The sequence below is a fragment of the Silene latifolia genome, chromosome 5 (assembly GCF_048544455.1).
Source record: "Silene latifolia isolate original U9 population chromosome 5, ASM4854445v1, whole genome shotgun sequence".
Lineage (NCBI taxonomy): Eukaryota > Viridiplantae > Streptophyta > Magnoliopsida > Caryophyllales > Caryophyllaceae > Silene > Silene latifolia.
The window spans coordinates 41,129,547-41,149,542 of NC_133530.1; the positions used below are offsets into that span (position 1 = coordinate 41,129,547).

General features: G+C 34.4%; 2 protein-coding genes and 1 non-coding gene across 3 annotated transcripts; 2 read left to right on the forward strand and 1 right to left on the reverse strand.

Moving 5' to 3' along the window:
* The first annotated feature begins 2,980 nt into the window (after positions 1 to 2,980).
* On the forward strand, positions 2,981 to 4,396 carry LOC141655268 (F-box protein CPR1-like). The gene has a single exon (XM_074462355.1). The coding sequence runs from the start codon at positions 2,981 to 2,983 to the stop codon at positions 4,394 to 4,396; it is 1,416 nt and encodes a 471-aa protein (XP_074318456.1).
* A 2,781-nt stretch (positions 4,397 to 7,177) lies between these two features.
* On the forward strand, positions 7,178 to 8,404 carry LOC141655269 (RNA polymerase II C-terminal domain phosphatase-like 4). Its single transcript, XM_074462356.1, has one exon. It carries the CDS (start codon positions 7,178 to 7,180, stop codon positions 8,402 to 8,404), a length of 1,227 nt encoding a protein of 408 aa, XP_074318457.1.
* A 10,871-nt stretch (positions 8,405 to 19,275) lies between these two features.
* Positions 19,276 to 19,382, reverse strand: LOC141658049 (small nucleolar RNA R71). Its single transcript, XR_012548960.1, has one exon. It is a non-coding gene; the product is annotated as a small nucleolar RNA R71 (small nucleolar RNA).
* Positions 19,383 to 19,996: the final 614 nt, after the last annotated feature.

A 19,996-nucleotide genomic window follows, 5' to 3' on the forward strand; every position in this document is an offset into this window, starting at 1 on the left:
ACATTATATACATTAATTAAATATAATTGTTTATATTCAATTTACGAATTTGACAGTTAATTCGTCTCAGCTAATATTATTTAATTGTATTAAATAATCGTCTCATCAACACATTGACTAACTGTTTAGTCAAATACATGGACTAACCTTTTAGTCATATAAGGCATCAATGTGATTACATTTCCATAATCACATCTCTCAAACACATCCTTTAGGTATGACTTTTAGGGACCAGTTGATCACCGCCATCAGTATGATAATAACGTCAAACTTTCTAGCAAGCCAACCGTTATTAGGTAATCGTTAATCAACTGATAAAATACAAAGTATACCCTTGTGAACCTATAAGAGATTTATAAATGTTATCACACTAATTGTGGAGGACACAAGCTCCAACAGGAGTATCCCCTAAACCCCTACAGACCCCTACATTGTAACACTCCCTTCTTACCCGGCCAAGGTAATTGGGAGATGTTACCTTCTCGGTTTCGTCCCGAGATAGTGAAATCGGAGTCGCAATTGAGAATCAATTAGCATAAATAAGTATTTAGTGGATTACATAGACATAAATGAATAAATAAAACGAATAATACAACTCATAACTACTAAACTAGTCTAATCAACTATACTCGACTCGAATGTCATCACGGCTCGTCCCTTATCCCGCATGCTACAAAAGCTAACTTGTAAACAACTGCTCCCCATATGATCGGAAATATCATATGGATCGACACAGGCCACCCCGAAAATAGGTGACATTTACACGGACACAACAAACGTCAGTTTCAATACACAAATATAAGACATGACTCGATAAGTGTAGACGCGACATAATTATGTGAATGAGACTCGACTATGCAATCACCATCCGGTACCGGGACACGCCCAGACGTACCCAAAACCACCGGTGCTAGGAACACGCCCACGAAACCACACTTCACACAAAGGTACTGGGACACGCTAGACGACGTACCGGGTCCGGAAGCCATCCGGATCTCCTGCCAGACGTCGTGTCTCAACCACACGAGTCCCTTCATGACTCAAGTCATTAATGTGAACATCCCCCTTGGAGTGGGAAGTTCCAAGGGGCGGCCCGAGCACAAGACGGTTTCCCAACCGTCTTACGTCTCCTCAACAATCAAGTACCACCACCAAAGACCTCAAATACAATAAAACCACAACCATATAGGATTAATGGAAGAACAACATTTAACATATGACCAAATTCATGAATTCAATCCCACATACACACTAATCGACTTATGAATGTACTAGTGAGGAAAGAGACCTAAATATGCATACACAATATTGAAACCGAGTAGGATAACCTACTTTTTTGCATAATCCACAAGCTAATCGAAATCACCAAGTATCCATCTCATAAAACCATCTCATCCTACATAAATCATGTAATAACTATTACAAACCACTCTATACTATAATACAACATAAAATCCCTTATTATTAGTCAGTAATTACTCACTTTACATAACTAAATACTAATTAATCTTTCTTAGTAAACCCTAACTCGAGATTGCTCATAAAGCGAAGAGGAAAAATGTGAGATTTCTACTTACAAAGGTAGATCGGGAATTAGGAGAGGTGTTCCTCCATTAATCCAAGCTTGAAGGCCAAGGGAAGGGCATTTGGAGCATTTTATAGAGAGGGGAGAGTATTTTTAGAGTAAGAAAGGAGAAGAAGAAGAATGAAGGGGATAGGGTTGGGATAGGATGAAATCCCGAAATATCCTTTCTCGGGTACAACTCAGCACCACTCGACCGAGTGACCGGTTCACTCGACCGAGTGGCACTCACTCGGTCGAGTATACCCTTACTCGGCTAAATGCCAACTCACTTGGTCCACCTAGAGTTCTACTCGGTCCACTGGAAGTCTACTAGGTCTAGTTTAGGTCTTACTTGGTCTCGTAGGAGGAGTCATCCTTTACTTCCGAGTACATGTGGGTTCCCTCACGTGTCCCTAGGTCCTTTGTGGGTCCCAAATTATCCGAGTATTACAACATCCTACCTCCGCAGCCTTCTCACATCTTATATTAACCAGGTAGTTTTTGGAAACGCGAAATTGATTTCATTTTCATGATTTCAATTATAGTAATTCAAATGTTTGAATTTAATTCCAAATCCAATACCAATATTGCGTTTGGGAAGCCCATGGATTTGGAATTGAAACTGAACTTGGGCGAGACGGATATGGGTCGAGGTCATTGGATGTTTTATATTTGAAAAAAAAAATATTGTCTCGGAAAATATTTGCGATTGGAAAAAATATCATAAATAAAAATATGGCGAAGAAATTTCCGTCACAAAATAAACGTAAGAAGTGTTGGAATTGAAATGACTACTATATGGTAGATATTTGAGAACCCCAAATTTTAACTAGCTTGGAATTGATAAGGAATTGAGTCAATTCCAATTCCAAATTCTAGGGATTCCCAAACATTTGAAATGTCTCAATTACGGAATTTAATTCGAATTCAAGGTTTCCAAACATACCATAATAGTATTTGAGTATGAGAATGTTTCCAATAAAAAAATAGGGAAAAAATATTCTAGATATAGAAACGCAATACAAATAATATCTTTTGTATTGTTTAACGTAATTTCCAACTAACACACAATTCACCAATGAAAAAATACTCCTAAATGTTTTGTAAAGTTGTTTGAAAAAAACAATAACGAAAATTCTTTTCACTTCACATTCTAAAATTAAATCTAGCCCAAAAGATTTTTCACTAGACTATTCCACAATATTTTATTATAAAAAAGTCTTTTAATTCACAAATAAGAAATCGTAATAATTACATAAAATAAAATAACAAGCTGCCGTATCATATAATATACTTCTACACTCCTATATAGTACGTAATGTAAAACACTAGCATTGAAACCCTTAACGCAATGGATTCCTCTCAATAGTTAAGCCGCACAAGTGCGACTGAAATACCCTAACAAAATCAACAACAATGGCGACAACAAACGACATCCCACACGACGTTATCGTCAATGACATTCTCACTCGATTACCTGCTAAATGTCTCGGTCGATGTAAGTGTGTAAGCAAGGCTTGGAGATCCCACATTGAAAATCCCAAGTTTGTTCGATTTCATCATGATTTTTTCAACAAAAACGAGTCGAATCTTTCGTTACTCGTGTCATCGGGATCGTCCTTGTACATCATGGACAATTTTCTAGACGATACGTCTCCTCATCGCGTTACTCCCCTAGTCTTGCCTCCATTCGCAAGCAACACGGGTACCAAAATTGTCGGGTCTCACGACGGATTACTTTGTATTGGAAGTGGTAAGACTCTTAACAATTACTTTGTTGTTAACCCGAATATGCCCCGTTACCCGAAAATCCTTCCGTTTGCACAGAATGTGTTTAGTAGGACACTTGGAGGACAAAATAATTTGGATTATTTACAAAGGAGATGTCTTATGACTCCAGGATTTGGTTATGATCATATAAGTGAGGCTTATAAACTACTTTACATCTTTATTCTAACGTCCGACCGTGACCCGCAACCCGAAGGATTGATTTATAACTCAAAAACCGGGTCATGGGCACGTTTAGAACCACCCGTGTATGTAGAACCACCTATATCCATAAACCAATGGATATTTTGTGGTGAATTGAACAATTCACTACACTTTGTTGGAGAAAGGGATAAAAATGTCGTTATCACTTTCGACCTTCATGACGAGGAATGGGGTGAAATAAAGTTACCATGTTGTGAACTAGGGTTTGAAGTTGAAAAAGAAGTGTATGAATTGGAAGAAGGGTATGAAATTCAAGAAGTTTATGAGGTTATTGATGCATGTATTTTGAAAGGATGTTTAAGTGCTTTGGTTATTGATCATGGTTGTAAGTATCCATCTTTTTGGATTTTGAAGAATTATGGCAAACAAAATTCTTGGACAAAATTGTTTACTTTGCCAATTGAAAGGAATTTCATAGTAAACAATTTTAGGGTACTATATTATTTGACAAATAAGCCTCTTGTTTTAATGTTACATGAAGGGTATGGGGTAATTTGGTATAATTATCAAGAGGGGAATATAATTGAGATAATTGAGATTGAGAAAGATGTCGCGATTTCGGATGCTAGGGTTGCATTTGTAGGGGGCTTGATTAGTGTTCCGGGTGCAAGGCAAAGACAAGAAGTTGTAAGAAAAGGCGATATGCTAGAACGACAAAGGGGTGGATTGGAACGAGGGAAAGATAAACAAGTAAAAGGCGATGAAGTTGATGAAACTGAAGAGAGCCTGGTAAAGGAATCGTGGCTTTTGAAAAAGGAAAGAGCGGAGAAGAAGAAGTTGAAGAAGATCGAGAAGATGGAGAAGAAGAAGAGCAAAAACAAGAATAAGAAGTTAAAATGAGTGAAGTGTGATGGCCAAGATCAAAACTCATGGTAAGGCTGTTTTAAGGTTTCGAGATAATTAATTAATAATTAATAATAAAGGGTGAGGTTTGGAGGTATAATATATTTCCTAATAGAAATTTAAGTCTCTGAACCTTGAAAGCTCATCCTTTGTTTTTTGTGCTATCTATTAAGAACTTGTCGAGTTATTATACTATAACAAGTAGACTTTACAAAGTTTACATATGAATTAGCTGATAATTAGTTGCTTGTTCTGAATTGGAGCATTATGTGCACCAACACATCAAGTATTTAAGCATGTTAGTTGATTAGGGAAAAAACCGTTTTATATTAAGCTTAATTCTTGAAGTAAGGTGAGTTGTCTGTTTTAGTTGTTTATTCTCAGCAAAGCCTTAGTCATACCAGCATGATTTTCACCATATTCACACGATTAGTTAGTCCTTCCAACAGGTATATACTTAATTTAATCGGTTTCGTGTCCGATTTATGTCTGCTACAAAGTATCTTCTTATTTTCACATAGCACTTAAGAGTACATCCTGATACGAAATCAAAGAATCGTTATTCTCATGATTAACAAGAAAATGGACGCAAAAAATTAATAAATGGTACGGAAGATTTATCTTTTAATAACTTATTAAGAGATCGTCTAAGATAAGGATCGACATGCTCTTTTTAAAGAGATATTCCCTCTGTCCCGATCATTTGTTGTCCATTTCCATATTATGATGTCTCAGTTAGTTGTTGTCCTTTCTATTTTAAGATTGCCTCATTCACCGAGACGAAGAGAATAATATTTATCTTTTAGTAACTTATTAAGAGATCGTCTCACCCAAATTTAGGTGAAAGATAAAAATGGACCGGGCTCTTTTTAAAGAGATAATAGGATATTACTTAACAATAACTCGTTGACAAATTAATTGTCCAGGATATGCGAAAGCGTGAATAATGAGCAAAGCATGTGTTACATATTTACGTGTAGCACGGCTTGCTAACGGGCATGGACGCACGGATCAAATTAATTGTCCTAAATATATATAGTAATATGAAATTTTGTAAGCATTTTCTGACTATATCATTCTTGTGTACATTTAACCATAAAATGGTCACATATGCTCGTCTGAAATTTAGACGAAAAGTGGTCGTCTGAAGCAAGAAGTTTATAAGGCATAATCTCACACCATTTTACTTATGTACATCAGGTTAACCACCCTATATAAGGGGTGACAAACTTGAAGTCTATAGACTATAAGGCATAACCTAAGGCCATTTTACCCCATAAAATTGCTCTTTGTGAGACTTGAACATGAGACCCTTAGGGGTTTCACCTAAATTTTAACTACTAGACTCCACCATTGGTGTATTTTAAACATATTATTAATTTAGTTTATAGTTGTCTTTTTTCCTTTTTTTTACTACTTGCCTATTATAACGAAATATTAACTTTTTTAATTTCTTAATTATACTACCCATTAAGAATTGTAGATTTAGAACTTAAATTGAAAGTGGATTTTAGGAAACTATTCCTTTAATTAATAAGTAGTCCATACAATACAATCTAAAAAGCATGCTTTACAAAAAAAAAATTGCATGTTATCTATGCTATTCAATAGAAATTTAATTAATTAAATACAATGATTCATCATAAAAACTTTCCATGTTTCCATCCCTTGTTATTATAATAATCGTGATTTGCAATAATTTCTAATCATATAAGATCCGATACGAAGATCTCTAACTCTAAACTCTTAAACTCTTAAAAGTTGTTCTCTTATGGCGACTACGCCAAAAACAAGCATAGTTAAACTAGCCACAACCCCCACAGCCACCACCTACAACGTAACCTATCTCGACCACAACATAAACACAACCGTGACGACATCGTCAACCGTAGTCACGTCTTGGATCAACCGCATTCAATCCACTCATCAACCCACAATCGTAGGTCTAGACACTGAATCACATAAACCGGTATCAATCCTCCAACTATGTGTATCTCACAATTGCCTCATATACCAACTACAACGTTCCCATACGATTCCAGACTCGCTTCGAAACTTCCTAGATGACCCTAATTGGACGTTTTCCGGGGTTGGAATCATGTCGGATGCCAAGCTCCTGGCTAAGGACTATGGGCTTCACGTGGCGAAAACTGCTGATGTTAGTCGAATGGCGGCTGATAGGGGGGTGGTGAAGGTGAATGCCGGGTTAAAAGAGGTGACAAAGGCGGTGTTGGGGTGGGAAGTTGAGAAGCGTAAGGAGGTGACAATGAGTGAATGGAGTAAAGAGGCGCTTGATGATGATCAAGTTATGTATGCTTGTTTGGATGCTTTTCTTAGTTATCATATACGGATTTGTCTTTAATTTGTTGTTGTCAATAATGTAAAGAAAGTCTTAGGGATTTCACTTACTATTGGATAACAGGACGGCTCTGTTACAACATAAATAAAAGTTATTATTGATCAATTTCTTTGTCGTAAAAGACCTAGTAGTGGAATTTCATAATCGCCTCTTAGCTAATCCTTAAGACTTTCCAATTTTTTGTACAACTCCTATTCCTACTCCGACTCCGACTTCTTCACCCACAATTACTCGGAAACTTCTTACTGCTCCTCTAATTTGTGTATATAAACATCTCCAAATTAAAGGAACTAGTTTTCTCATATTCGACGTCTCATAATTTTTAACTTTCTCAAGATAATAAATCCTCCCTCTCTAAAAGTATTAACTAATCTCCATCAGTCAAACTTGTTAGCTTAAAGATAGTTTAGTTGGAGAACATGGCGGCTATTGCTTTGCAAAATCAAGATTGTGGTTATGGTGCTAATAGCTCTAATTACCATCAAAATCAAAGGGTAATGAGAAGAATAATGAAACCCCGCGATCCTCGACCGTGTCCGCATTTGTGGATCCTCAACGATTCCTGCCTAAATTGCGGTAAGAAAGTGCAAAATCATCAACTTCATGCCATGCCATACTCTAAATTCCACAAAAACACTAAAGTTCATCTTAATAAAAGTTTTAACGTTGAGACAAAAACAATCATAAAAAGCCCTAATAAGATGTGTTTAGTTCTTGACTTGGATCACACGCTACTTAACTCAACTCCACTTGATTCGTTAAGTTTAGAAGAGAATTACTTGAAAAACATAAGACAGACTTCGCAAGGAGTTGCTTTAAAAAACGGGCTTTATCGACTCGAACATATGGGTATAATGACTAAATTAAGACCCTGTCTAAGAAAGTTCTTAGACGAAGCAAGTAAGATGTATGAGATGTACATTTACACCATGGGTGATCGTCCTTATGCCCTCGAAATGGCCAAGCTTCTTGATCCCGACAATAAGTACTTCAATTCTCGAATAATCTCTCGGGATGATTGCCAATTAAAACATCAGAAAAGCCTAAATGCGATACAAAAACCCGAGAATACTGTTCTAATACTAGATGATACACCAAGTGTATGGCCTAACAACAAAGACAATTTGATAGTAATGGATAGATATATGTATTTCTCGTTGAGTTATCACAAATTTGGGCATAATTGTAAGTCTCTAGCCGAGCTAAAACGAGACGAGGATGAGTCAGATGGTGCCCTTTCATCAGTTTTGCAAGTTCTAAAGAGAATTCATCACGATTATTACGTTGATAATGCTAAAACTAAGGAAATAAATGCTATACATCTACTGAAAGAGGCGAGGAGGAGAGTTCTTAGAGGGTGTAAACTAGTGTTTAGTGGAGTTGTTTCGAAGAATTGTGAAGCGAGTAATCACCGTTGGTGGAAAATGGCCGAAGAATTAGGAGCGACATGTGTAAGTGAAGTGGAATCGAGTGTTACTCATGTCGTGTCAGTAGATGGAGGAACAGAGAAATCGCGTAGGGGAGTTGAGCAAGGCAAGTTTGTGGTGCATCCTAGATGGCTTGAAGCTGCTTATTATTTGTGGAGAAGGCAGCTTGAACATTATTTCCCGGTTAAGCACCAATTGAAGATTAACACTCCGTACTAAATACTACTTCCATTGTTCCGGTCATTTGTTTACCTTTGATTTTAGCACAAAGACCAAAAAAAGAGAAGATGACTAATTATTTGATGACAAGTAGAGCAAATTGAGTGTAAGGATAAAATTATTCATCAAAAGCATTCCTAAAATACAAAGGTATACAATTAGCTGAGACTCCCTAAAACGGAATAGGTAAGTAAATGACCGGAACAGAGGTAGTAACTAGGTACTTCCTCCATTCAACTCCACTCTACCACTTTCTTTTTGCACGTTTGCCAACGCGTGTTTTACGAGCTAAATATCGTTAGCTACGTATTTGGAAAAAATATAAAAGTTAGATATTTTTAATGTACTCGTAAAGGCGAATCAAACAAGATCCCACATAAAAGTTAGTCCATTTTTGTATAACTTTGGTGCATTTTTGTATAACTCTGGTGCATTTTTGTATAACTCTGGTGCATTTTTGTATAACTCTGGTTCATTTTTGTATAACTTTGGTTCATTTTTTGTATAACTTTAGTCCAATTTTTTGTATAACTCTCTTTTTTTTGTATAACTCTGGTCCATTTTTGTATAACTTTGGTTCATTTTTGTATAACTTTGGTTCATTTTTGTATAACTTTAGTCCAATTTTTTGTATAACTTTAGTCCATTGTTGTATGACTTTAGTCCAATTTTTGTATAACTTTGGTGCATTTTTGTATAACTCTCATTCGTTTTTTGAATAACTTTTGTCTTTTTTTGTATAACTTTGGTCTATTTTTGTAACTTCAAATTTTTTGTATAACTTTAGTCCATATTTGTATAACTTTGGATCATTTTTGTATAACTTTAGTCCATTGTTGTATCACTTTAGTCCAATTTTTGTATAACTTTAGTCTTTTTTTGTATAACTTTGGTCTATTTTTGTATAACTCCAGTCTTTTTTTGTATAACTTTAGCCCATATTTGTATAACTTTAGTCCATTTTTGTACAACTTTGGTCCATTTTTGTATAACTTTGGTTCATTTTTGTATAACTTTGGTTCATTTTTGTATAACTCTGGTTCATTTTTGTATAACTTTAGTCCAATTTTTTGTATAACTTAAGTCCAATTTTTGTATAACTTTAGTCTTTTTTTGTATAACTTTGGTCATAAAATGTATAACTTTAGTCATAAAATGTATAACTTTAGTCATAAAATGTATAACTTTAGTCGTAAATAGTAAAAAAATCAAACAATAAATATGAAAAATATGAAAAAAAAAATAATAACAAAAACCAAAAAAACTCATAATAACAAAAACAAAAAACCAAATAACAATAATAAAACCAAAAAACCAACAACCCAACCAAACCCGAAATCTAAAATAAACCAAATAACAATAAAAAAACCAAATTTAAATATCGTGTGTATAACTCTAATGCACGCAGTGTATAACTTTAATAGACAAGATGTATAACTTTAGTCCAAAAAATCAAATAACAATAACAAAACCAAATAACAATAACAAAATAAAAAAAAATAACAAAAACAAAAAAACAAAAAAACAAAAAACAAAAACAAAACAAAAAAGTAAATGTGCAAAATAACAACAAACAAAAAAAGAATGAGAAATGAAAAAAGCGTCCTACTGGAAATTGTACATCTTTATCTCAGCCAACAACAACGACCACCATTTTTTTGTTGTACACAATGACCACCATTTTTTTGTTAAATGAGAAAATCATCATCACCACCATTTTTTTAAAAAAATAAAAGAAAAAGCAAGGTGGAGAGCAACATCAAATAAGAACAAAGAACCACATAAATAAAATCACCTCAGCCAACAACAACCAACAACAACAAGAACCATATAAATTTTTCAGATCTGAAAAATAAAAAGAGAAAGGAGAGGATAGGGATGCGGCTGCTTGTCGTCTGTCGCGGTGTGGTGGGGTGGTGCCGTGGTGGTGTGGTGTAGTGTGGTGGAGGAGGGGCTGTTTTTGGTTTTTTTTGTTGTTGTTTTAGTTTGGTGCGGTGTGGTGCGGTGTGGTGGAGTGTGGTGGAGTCGGGATTGGTTGGTGGTGTTGGCGGTTCTGGTGGTGTGTGGCGGGTTGTGGGTGGGGTGTGGTGTGTGGTGGGGTGGTGGTGGGTCGGGTGTGGTGTTTGGAGGAGGGGTTATTTTGGTTTTTTTTTTTTTGTTGTTTTAGTTTGGGTTTTTTTATCAACTGGTTTTTTTTTTGTTTAGAGAGGGTGGGAAGAAAATGAGAGAGAAAGAGTGAATGTGAGAAATGAGAGAGGATGAGTGAATGAGGAAGTGAGTTGGGAGATTAGAATGGTGGTAGAGTTGTACACAATTAGCCAGAGTTATACACAATTAGGGAAGGAGATTAGGGAGGGAGATTTGTAGCCCTCCATTGAGATGTAATCTCATCCCTCCATCCCTTCCATCCAAAGGCCCTTATAAGGACTTAGGGCCTTATATGATAGGAGGACCTTAGAAGAACCCTTCTCTATATATATATATATATATATATATATATATATATATATATATATATATATAGAGGTGGGATCGGGTGAGAACGAACACTCGGTGAGAACAGTAAGAACGATCATATTAATAAACATTTACAAAAAAAAAAATCACACGCAAACACTTATAATGTAAAATACACCAAGTCTCTCTATTATCAAATACTCCGTACTCCACCTGACATCAACCGTCAGTCCAACTCCGTCACCGCCGTCCGCCGACGCCACCTAAAGACTCGCACTGCGCCGACAACACCCACCGACCAACTATTCCCCATTCGTTCTCCCCCGGCGCTGAAATCGAAAGTTCTCCGTCAAACCATACACTCCTCTTACCTCCTGTTAACTCCTCCTTCTCTTACCTCCTCTTCCTTCTCTCTCTCGAGTATCAATATCCTGAATTAGCTCGAAGGTCGCCAACAATGGCAGGAAATTAAAACAGGAGGAGCACCACAACAAACCACCAAAATTGGAGAAATGAAGTCAATTCTCAAAAACCTCAATACACCTATCAATGCTTCACTAATTTGATGCTGACTGTTATAATTTGCAAAAAATCCACCTCCAAATCAGATTAATTTCAAACAGACATTCAATTTAAGCTTCACGAAATTAGTGTATCTGGGTTCTATATTAATGTATCTCAAACCAATTTTTATGTACCTAGAAATTAATTTTGTGTATCTATATTAGATACATTAAAACAATGTTTAGATACATCAAAAATTGGTGTAGATGCATTAAAAAAGACGGGAAATCAACGAAGGGGAGGAGGTGATGTAGTTGTTGCCGACGACTTGTCTGACACTTATCGCCACGCCACCATCATCAGAAGTGTCGCACTTGCACACACCACCACCACCAACTACCAGGTAACCACCCCCTAAGCCATCGTCAACAATAAACCACAATATCAGATCTGAAAGTAAGAAGGAGCATGCGACACTGGTCCAAAGCGCGAGGATGGAGTTGTGAGAGTTCAGAGAGATTAGTCGGCATTATTCCTCGCCGACGGTGGTGACCGGAGTAAGAGTGAGCGACTATGGAGTATGCGAGTGAATATGCGATTTGATATCTGAGACCGTGGGGATTTGAGGTCGGTCGTCGCTAAAATCTATGGGGTCACCTGAGGTGTTCCGACAACTTCACTCGCCGTCGGTAGTGAGGGTCGTGGTGGGGCTACCGTCAGTTAGGATGGTGGTGTTTAGGTGTGAGAGAGGACGGGTGGTGGGACTTGATAGTGTGGTTAGAGGCGTTGAATATTTTTTTTGATTTAAATATAGACGCAGGTTGATTATAATCCTTTGTTTAGTTATCGTTCTCACCGTTTGCACCGAGTGATCGTTCTCATCGGATCTTAAATATATATATATATATATATATATATATATATATATATATATATATATATATATATATATATATATATATATATATTCTCTCTCTCTCTGTGTATTCTCTCTCTCTAGCAATAGTCTTGACCCCCATCTTTTCATTTGAAACAAAATCCTTCACGCAGACCCCTATTTTTCTTCCATATTCACACACATGATCTAAAACAATCCCATCCCTTGAAAGATCGATCATTGTCTTCGAAACTTCTCTCAAATTAATCCAACCAAGTAAAAAACTAAACCCCCCACTTCTAGAAAAATCCACAATCCAATGGAAATTAACCTTTGCTCTCTACAATGTTGTTAGAATTAAGATTTTACTTTAATTTGGATTGGTGGGGTCAATATTAAATTTATCATTATGATCATTTGAGGTTTCTTGTTATTATTCATTTTACCTATATGTTTTAACGCAAGCGATATTTTGCTGATAAATAACCTTATTTATTATCACCATCCTCGTTGAACTCATCACCCTCTACAAATACACCCTCCCTCCACCCCACTAATTTAACCGCAAAATAAAACATCAGCCAGTGTAATTAGTTCTTACTACTTGAAACAACATCCAATCCACTACCACTATCACTACCTTTCTGCCACATTTTACATCTAAGAAGTCATAAATCACATTCACCTCCATGAAACACCAATATTTACTCCAGATGATATGGATCCTCGTCTCCCTTATCGGAGACAATTTATTTCTCCTTCAACAAAGAAAATTTTAAGAAGGAATCTTCCCTCTTATCTCTCTCCCTTTCCCTTCCTAGTCTTTTTCTCGTCCCCTCCCCTACCTCCATTCCAGATACTCAAACAAAGTGTTTGGGTACTATGTTTGTAAACTGAATAAGTTTGAATATTATATATATACACGAACTTTGTTATTTATTTCATTTTGCATAAATAAATCTTACTACCTCCATCTCATTTTTATTGTCCTTTTTTTCTTCAAATTTTATTATCTCATAATTATTATCCCCTTTCTAGATCTAGTAAGGAAAAACTTTAGCCAACCAACTCGTCGCAATCAACTTCATTCCCACTTGAAACAACCTTTAGCCCACTACTTAATCCCTTCGGTTCACACGTAAAACGGTCTAAAATGCAAAGCTTTCATCTCTCTCTTAAAAAGTCCATCTAACTAACAGAAAATTAACCGCTACTTTCTGAACTTCATCATTTTTACATCCCGTAAAGATTAAGCTGAACATGACAAAAAAATGCAGAAACTTAGGTTTTGTTTGATAACGACAGATTGAACATTTTTTTTAGTATTTTGAGAGTTTTTACACTATTTAAATAACAAATGTGTTATTTTAAGTGTTGATCATCGACACATTGAAATAGTAGATTGTGGTGTAATTTCCTATTTTACATTACGATCTTTAATTAGTATATTGTAAGAAAATAAAAATTGAGTTTTTTTTATCTTCAAGGAAATTAAAGATCAAACTTTATCTTTATCATATTTATGATTAATATTCTTCACTTAAAATATATAAATTTAAGCAAGTTCAAATAAGTTAGCTAAAAGTTATAAATCACAAATTGTACGAAGCAGTATAATCATTTTTTTTATTAATATGAAATAAATGTCATAAACTTCATGAGAATATTAATGCGGTAGAGAACTAAAGAAGAGTTGGCAAGTACGTGACCCCCTTTTAGGTTTAAATTTTTTCATTTATTTTTATATTTTTGCCTAAAGGTGGTTAAAGCATCGTATTATGCATGACGAATATGTTTCACCCTTCCCCAATTCGTATCTCTCCCTAAACTATAGTGATGATGTGCTCAATTTACACACAAATAAAAATATATAGCATCACAATAATTAGTTTGCTACATATAATTGAATAGCACCATTTTTTATGCATGTAAATTTGTCAGAAGAAAAGCTTGAGACAGACGATCTTCACTATGTTAGGGAAAGACTACTCTTACCCTTTTATATGTTTTCCATGACTTTTTTTTTAAATGTTGATCGTTGCTTGAATTGAATCTTAACCTCATACATATTTCTATATTAAGTGTATCTAATTTACCTTCAAGCCCCATTCAAAAATATTTTATTACTCGTGGTACCATTTTTACTTTAAATTGTAAAACAATCGCACAATAAAGTTTTTTTAAAAACATTTACTCATTTGTCATAATATGATATTCCGATTCGCAAATTAGCTGCAACTTTCTTTATCTTTTAATACTCCTTGAAAAATAGATAACCTTTGTACTTATCAATAATTTGTGAATATCTTATTTAAATTTTGATTAATATACTTTTATATAATGACAAATGAATGTAAATAATATATAATAAATTATCAATAGAAGTTGAAGTGTATTGCGAGGGAAATAACTTTAAAATTAGTAGGAGAAATACATATGACATTTGAAAAATAAACTTCGTATTATGTATAACTAAATATGACATTAGCAATAACAAAAGACGTAGGACATATTTCAACAGTCATTTTACTCTTTACATGAGTAAATTCCATTTAGTACGTATTATGCATGCACATTTATCACAACCCAGTTCGGCCTAGGGCCTTTTAGCCTCATAATACCTTATTTTTTTAATCGAAAGTTGTTATAAAATTGGATATTATAAATATATCAAATGTTTTTTTCCTTCTAATTTAATAAAAAAGTGAACAAATACTAATGAATAGTTTTTTAATATTAATAAATTGTAGATAACTAATTTATATCCTGTTTCTAATAATAAAATTGTAAAATAATAAATTAATTCTCATTTCTAATAGGAAAATCATATTCCTAATTATAATATAAAATTTTTAAATAATTATTATCTCCTATATTCTAATAGTATAATTAGGAAAAAAAGCCTTAATAAATTGTTAATTTATTTCCTATTTCTAATAGGAAAATTGTAAAATAATTAATTAATTCTAATTTCTAATAGGAAAATTATATTCCTAATTATAATAGAAAAATTATAAAAAATTAATTATTTTTTAATTCTAATGTTAATAGTATAATAGAAAAAAAGACTCCGTTAGTTATATATATTGATTAGTATAAACATGCACACTTATGATATTAATTATTATCATCATAAAATTATATATTAAATTTAAAATCGATGCAATTTTATAAAACTTTATAGTTTATTAGATGTACAAAGATGTTAATTATTTAACATACAAAAATATAATAGAAGTAGGTTATAAATAATTCAAGTTAGATTCCATAATATATAATATAGCATAATTCTTTTGATTTGATTTAATGCATATATGTAATATATCTATATAAATATACAATCATCTTAAAATTGCATGCCTAAGTAGTAAAAGTAATTTCGTCTGTAAAGAAAAGAATTGTAGTAATATTGATATAGGTATATGATAGTAATCACTCATTTGAATAGTAAAATTAACAATATTATTAGCGAGATTAGTGAAAGTGGTAGAAACAACGGGAGTAGTGAAATAATCAATATTAATACGACAATAGTGAAAGTAACAATAATTACGACGGGTGTAGTGAAATTATCAACATTAATGCGGCAGTAGTGACAGTAACAATAATTACGGCGGGAGTAGTGAAAGTAACAATGATTACGGGAAAGTAGTGAAATGTTATTACTATTGTTTCATTAATAAGAGTAAAATATTTATAGCGGGAGTAGTAAATTTGTCTCAAAATTTATTTCATCGTAATTCTAGGATATGTCATAGAAAAATATATTAATGATAAATTTATGGGTTATGCAACTTTAAGTAATTTTATATAATGAATAAAAAATTAATGATAAGTAGAGGTAGCCAGGGCAAAGCCGGGCACAATACTAGTTAAATTCCTAATCTTCATGTCTCACAATGTCTTTTCAATTACCAGAATTTTAATAGTTAACGGTTGATCTTAATTAAAACCGGATATTTTGGTCTTAAATATATAGTAATATGAGATTTTGTAGCCATTTTCTGACTATATCATTCTTATGTACATTTAATCATAAAATGGTCACATATGCTCGTCTGAAATTTCAGAAGAAAAGTGGTCGTCTGAAGCAAGAAGTTTATAAGGCATAATCTCACGCCATTTTACTCATGTACACCAGGTTAACCATCCTATATAAGGGGTGACAAACTTGAAGTCGATAGAATATAAGGCATAACCTAATGCCATTTTTACCCCATAAAATTACTCTTTGTGAGACTTGAACATGAGACCCTTAAGGGTCTAATCTAAATTTTAACTACTAGACTCCACCATTGCGGGTATTTTAAACATATTATTAATTTAGTTTATAGTTGTCTTTTTTCCTTTTTTTTTTTATTACTTGCCTAATATAACGAAATATTCACTTTTTTAATTTCTTAATTATACTAACCATTAAGAATCTATAAATAATATAAAAAGACAAACCAAAACCACCACACTACACAAATCCACTTTTGAGACAATTTTAGCAAGTCACCTCATCACTATTGTTTAGAAAAGAAAAAACAAAAAACTTAATTAATTTGCAAACATTAAATGCGTATAAGTTTTTAAATAGCATAATAATTACTAACTTTTTAATTTTTTAATAAATAAACAACAATTAACAAATCAAAATACATACTAAATTAAAATTACGACGTTTATTTTTAGAATATGTTGGACGACAAATAAAAATCACATCACTCTAATTTTCCATCGGTCATAAATGCAACTCTTTCTTTTTGTTATAAACTTTCTCAATTTCATTATATATTATTGATATGTCCATTTTATATATACTTTTACCCCTTATTTTAGCTCGATTTCTATTGTTTATCATACTTTAATTAGTATATTTTTGAGCTAATCTTGTGTTCTAGGTGTATTGTTGTGTTTGTTACGTTTTTTTAGGAATCTAAGCATGTAGAGGCTTTTTCCTATCATTTTATACACCAAGTTCACTAAGCTAAACAAGACCAAGTATTGGACTAAGCATAAAAAGTTGCTTGGGTTTTGCATGAAGATTTAGTAGATTGAAGTAAGAAATTACAAAGTGAGGCCAAATGCAAAGTCAAGCCCAAAATGAAGGTCCATATTAAGGTGCAAGCATTGGATACCAAGAAGCTTAGGATGCTATGAATTTAGAGCATTATCGGGTGATTAAGGAGCATTAAAGCACGTGCATTGGGATTCCTCAAGTAATTAATCAAGGATTTAAGAAGAATAACCGGAAATCACACGACCCCGATCGGGACCCCCAACCCCGATCGGGGCTGCATGTTTCCAGATTTCTTACGTTTCACCTTTGCTCCCCTATATAAAGGGGAGCCACTTCGTAGCTTAGGGGTATCCAATTTTTCACGTCTCATTTTATTTTACAATAGCCTTAAGCAATATAATTCTCTCAATATTTTTCATCTTTAGTTTACAACACTGTTAAGCTTGTAGTTCTTCAAACTTTTAGTTCTTAATACACTTTCAAGCATTTGGTTAATTGTTCTTCCTTACAAGTTCTTCTCTATTAAGGTATTCTTATTTCTAGTTTGCAATTTTACATTTCTATTTTAGTTTACACATAGTTTATAATTAAAGTACTTAATTTAGATTACATTAGCATTATTTCTTATACATGTTGTATCACCTAGTCTATACAAATCATACAACCATGTTGAACATTTCTTACAATATAGTTTGCAATTTACATTCTAATATGAGTAACTAAATTTCCTAGTCTAAGGGCTAGGGGAGCCATGCAAAATCAAGTGTATAACATGTTAAAATAGGTTGATAATAATATTGTTAATATTGCTTCTATCACATGCTTGTGCCATAACATTTAATCTTTGTTTAAGGCCTTATTCAATTGATTAAGTTTGTTCATTCGTTCTAAAGTCGAGAGGCACGGAATTGGATTAGACTAAGCATGTATAGTAGGACGACCTAGTCATGGACGAGAGTTTCTCTAGGACCCGGTCTATGATTGACACTAATGTCTTAAGGTGGGAGTCTCTAAGCCTAAGCAATTGACAATGTTTTTAATACCGACTTTAACATAATTATATACTTACCTTTGCATGTGTGACCCGACCCCCTTAGACTCCTTTTTATTATACAAATTACATCATAATTTTTTATTAGTCATCAAACCAACCAACAAACAAAACGAAATCGACCTTGATAAGAATCCTTCCATAACATTTCACGACGTAATTCCCGTTTCCTTGTGTTCGACCCCTATTGCTACATTAATTTTTTGTTTAGGGTAATTATCTTTGTATAGGTACACGATAAGCCTATCAAATTTTGGCGCCGTTGCCGGGGACACGGTTTTATTGCGTTTTGAATTATCGATTTTTATCTTGTTTTCTTTTGTCTTGAGGAACACTTGTTCCTTGAGACCGTTACTTATCATTTCTCTAAAAATTGTTGTCTTATGCCCAGGTTCTCTCGTAAAGGAGAATTGCTTTCACCGGATTTCTATCCCGAGAAAACCTTTAGGAGAAGACGACGTTTTTGTAAGGAAGTGAAAGAGGTCTCTTCTCCCGTACAAGCTGAAAGTGCTAAAAAGTCTTACTTAGACGATCTAGAAGCCCTTGAAGAGGAGGAGGTTTCAAGTTCATCATTTCCATCACCAACACCATCTACTACCAAAACGATGGTGAAACTTTCCGATCACTCAAAGCCCACCGCGGCCATGCTTCCGGCCGGTATCACAACCACTCAAATCACCGCGCCGGACTTCGAGATCAAACGGGCTTTCATTAGCCTTGTGGAGAGGAAGCAATTTGGGGGAAGTCCTTTGGAGGATCCCAATTTGCATGTGCAAAATTTTTGTGATTATTGCTCCATGATCCGACAAACGGGCGTCAATCAACCCCAAATAAGGGAAATACTTTTCCCTTTCTCTTTGAAGGACAAGACCAAGCTTTGGATCAATAGCCTTGACCGCACCGCCATGGGAATCGCCAATTCGGAGACATTGGCTCTTACTTTCTATCAAAAGTTTTTTCCACCGGAGAAAACTCAAACTTTGAGGAGCCAAATCACCGGATTCCGTCAACAAGCTCTTGAGAGCTTATATGAGGCTTGGGAGAGGTACAAGGAGCTAGAAAGACAATGCCCACATCATGAGCTAGATGATTGGTTTCTAGCAATAACATTCTACAATGGATGTTGTGCCGAGTCCCGAAGGATTCTTGATTCCGCCAACAATGGGCGGTTTGATCAAATTGACACCGACCTTGATCATGCCACGATCGAATCTATGGCGGTTCATGATGCACAATATGTCAATTACCGAATTGTGCCACCCAAAGGTAAAGAAGAATCCTCCAACAACTCCGTTTTGTTAGCTCAAATTGCTTTACTCCAACAACAATTGGCGGAAAGGGATGCTAGAGATTCCGTTCAACAACTCAATGACATGTCTTCTACAAGTCAAATCATCGTTTGTGATGGTTGTGGAGGTACGGGTCACTACACCGCTCATTGCCAAGCTCCTATTGAAGAGGTAAATGCTTTTCAAGCTTTAAGACAAAATGCGACAAAATGCTTATCCACCGGGTACATTCTCAAACACATATAATCCAAATACAAGATTTCACCCGAATATGTCTTATAGAAGCAACAATGTGCTTAATCTTCAACCACAACCCCCACCACAACAAAATGCCTATGTCCCTCAACAACAAAAGTATATCCCTCCACCGGGTTATCAAAATCAACAAAGGCCCCCACAAAACAATTAC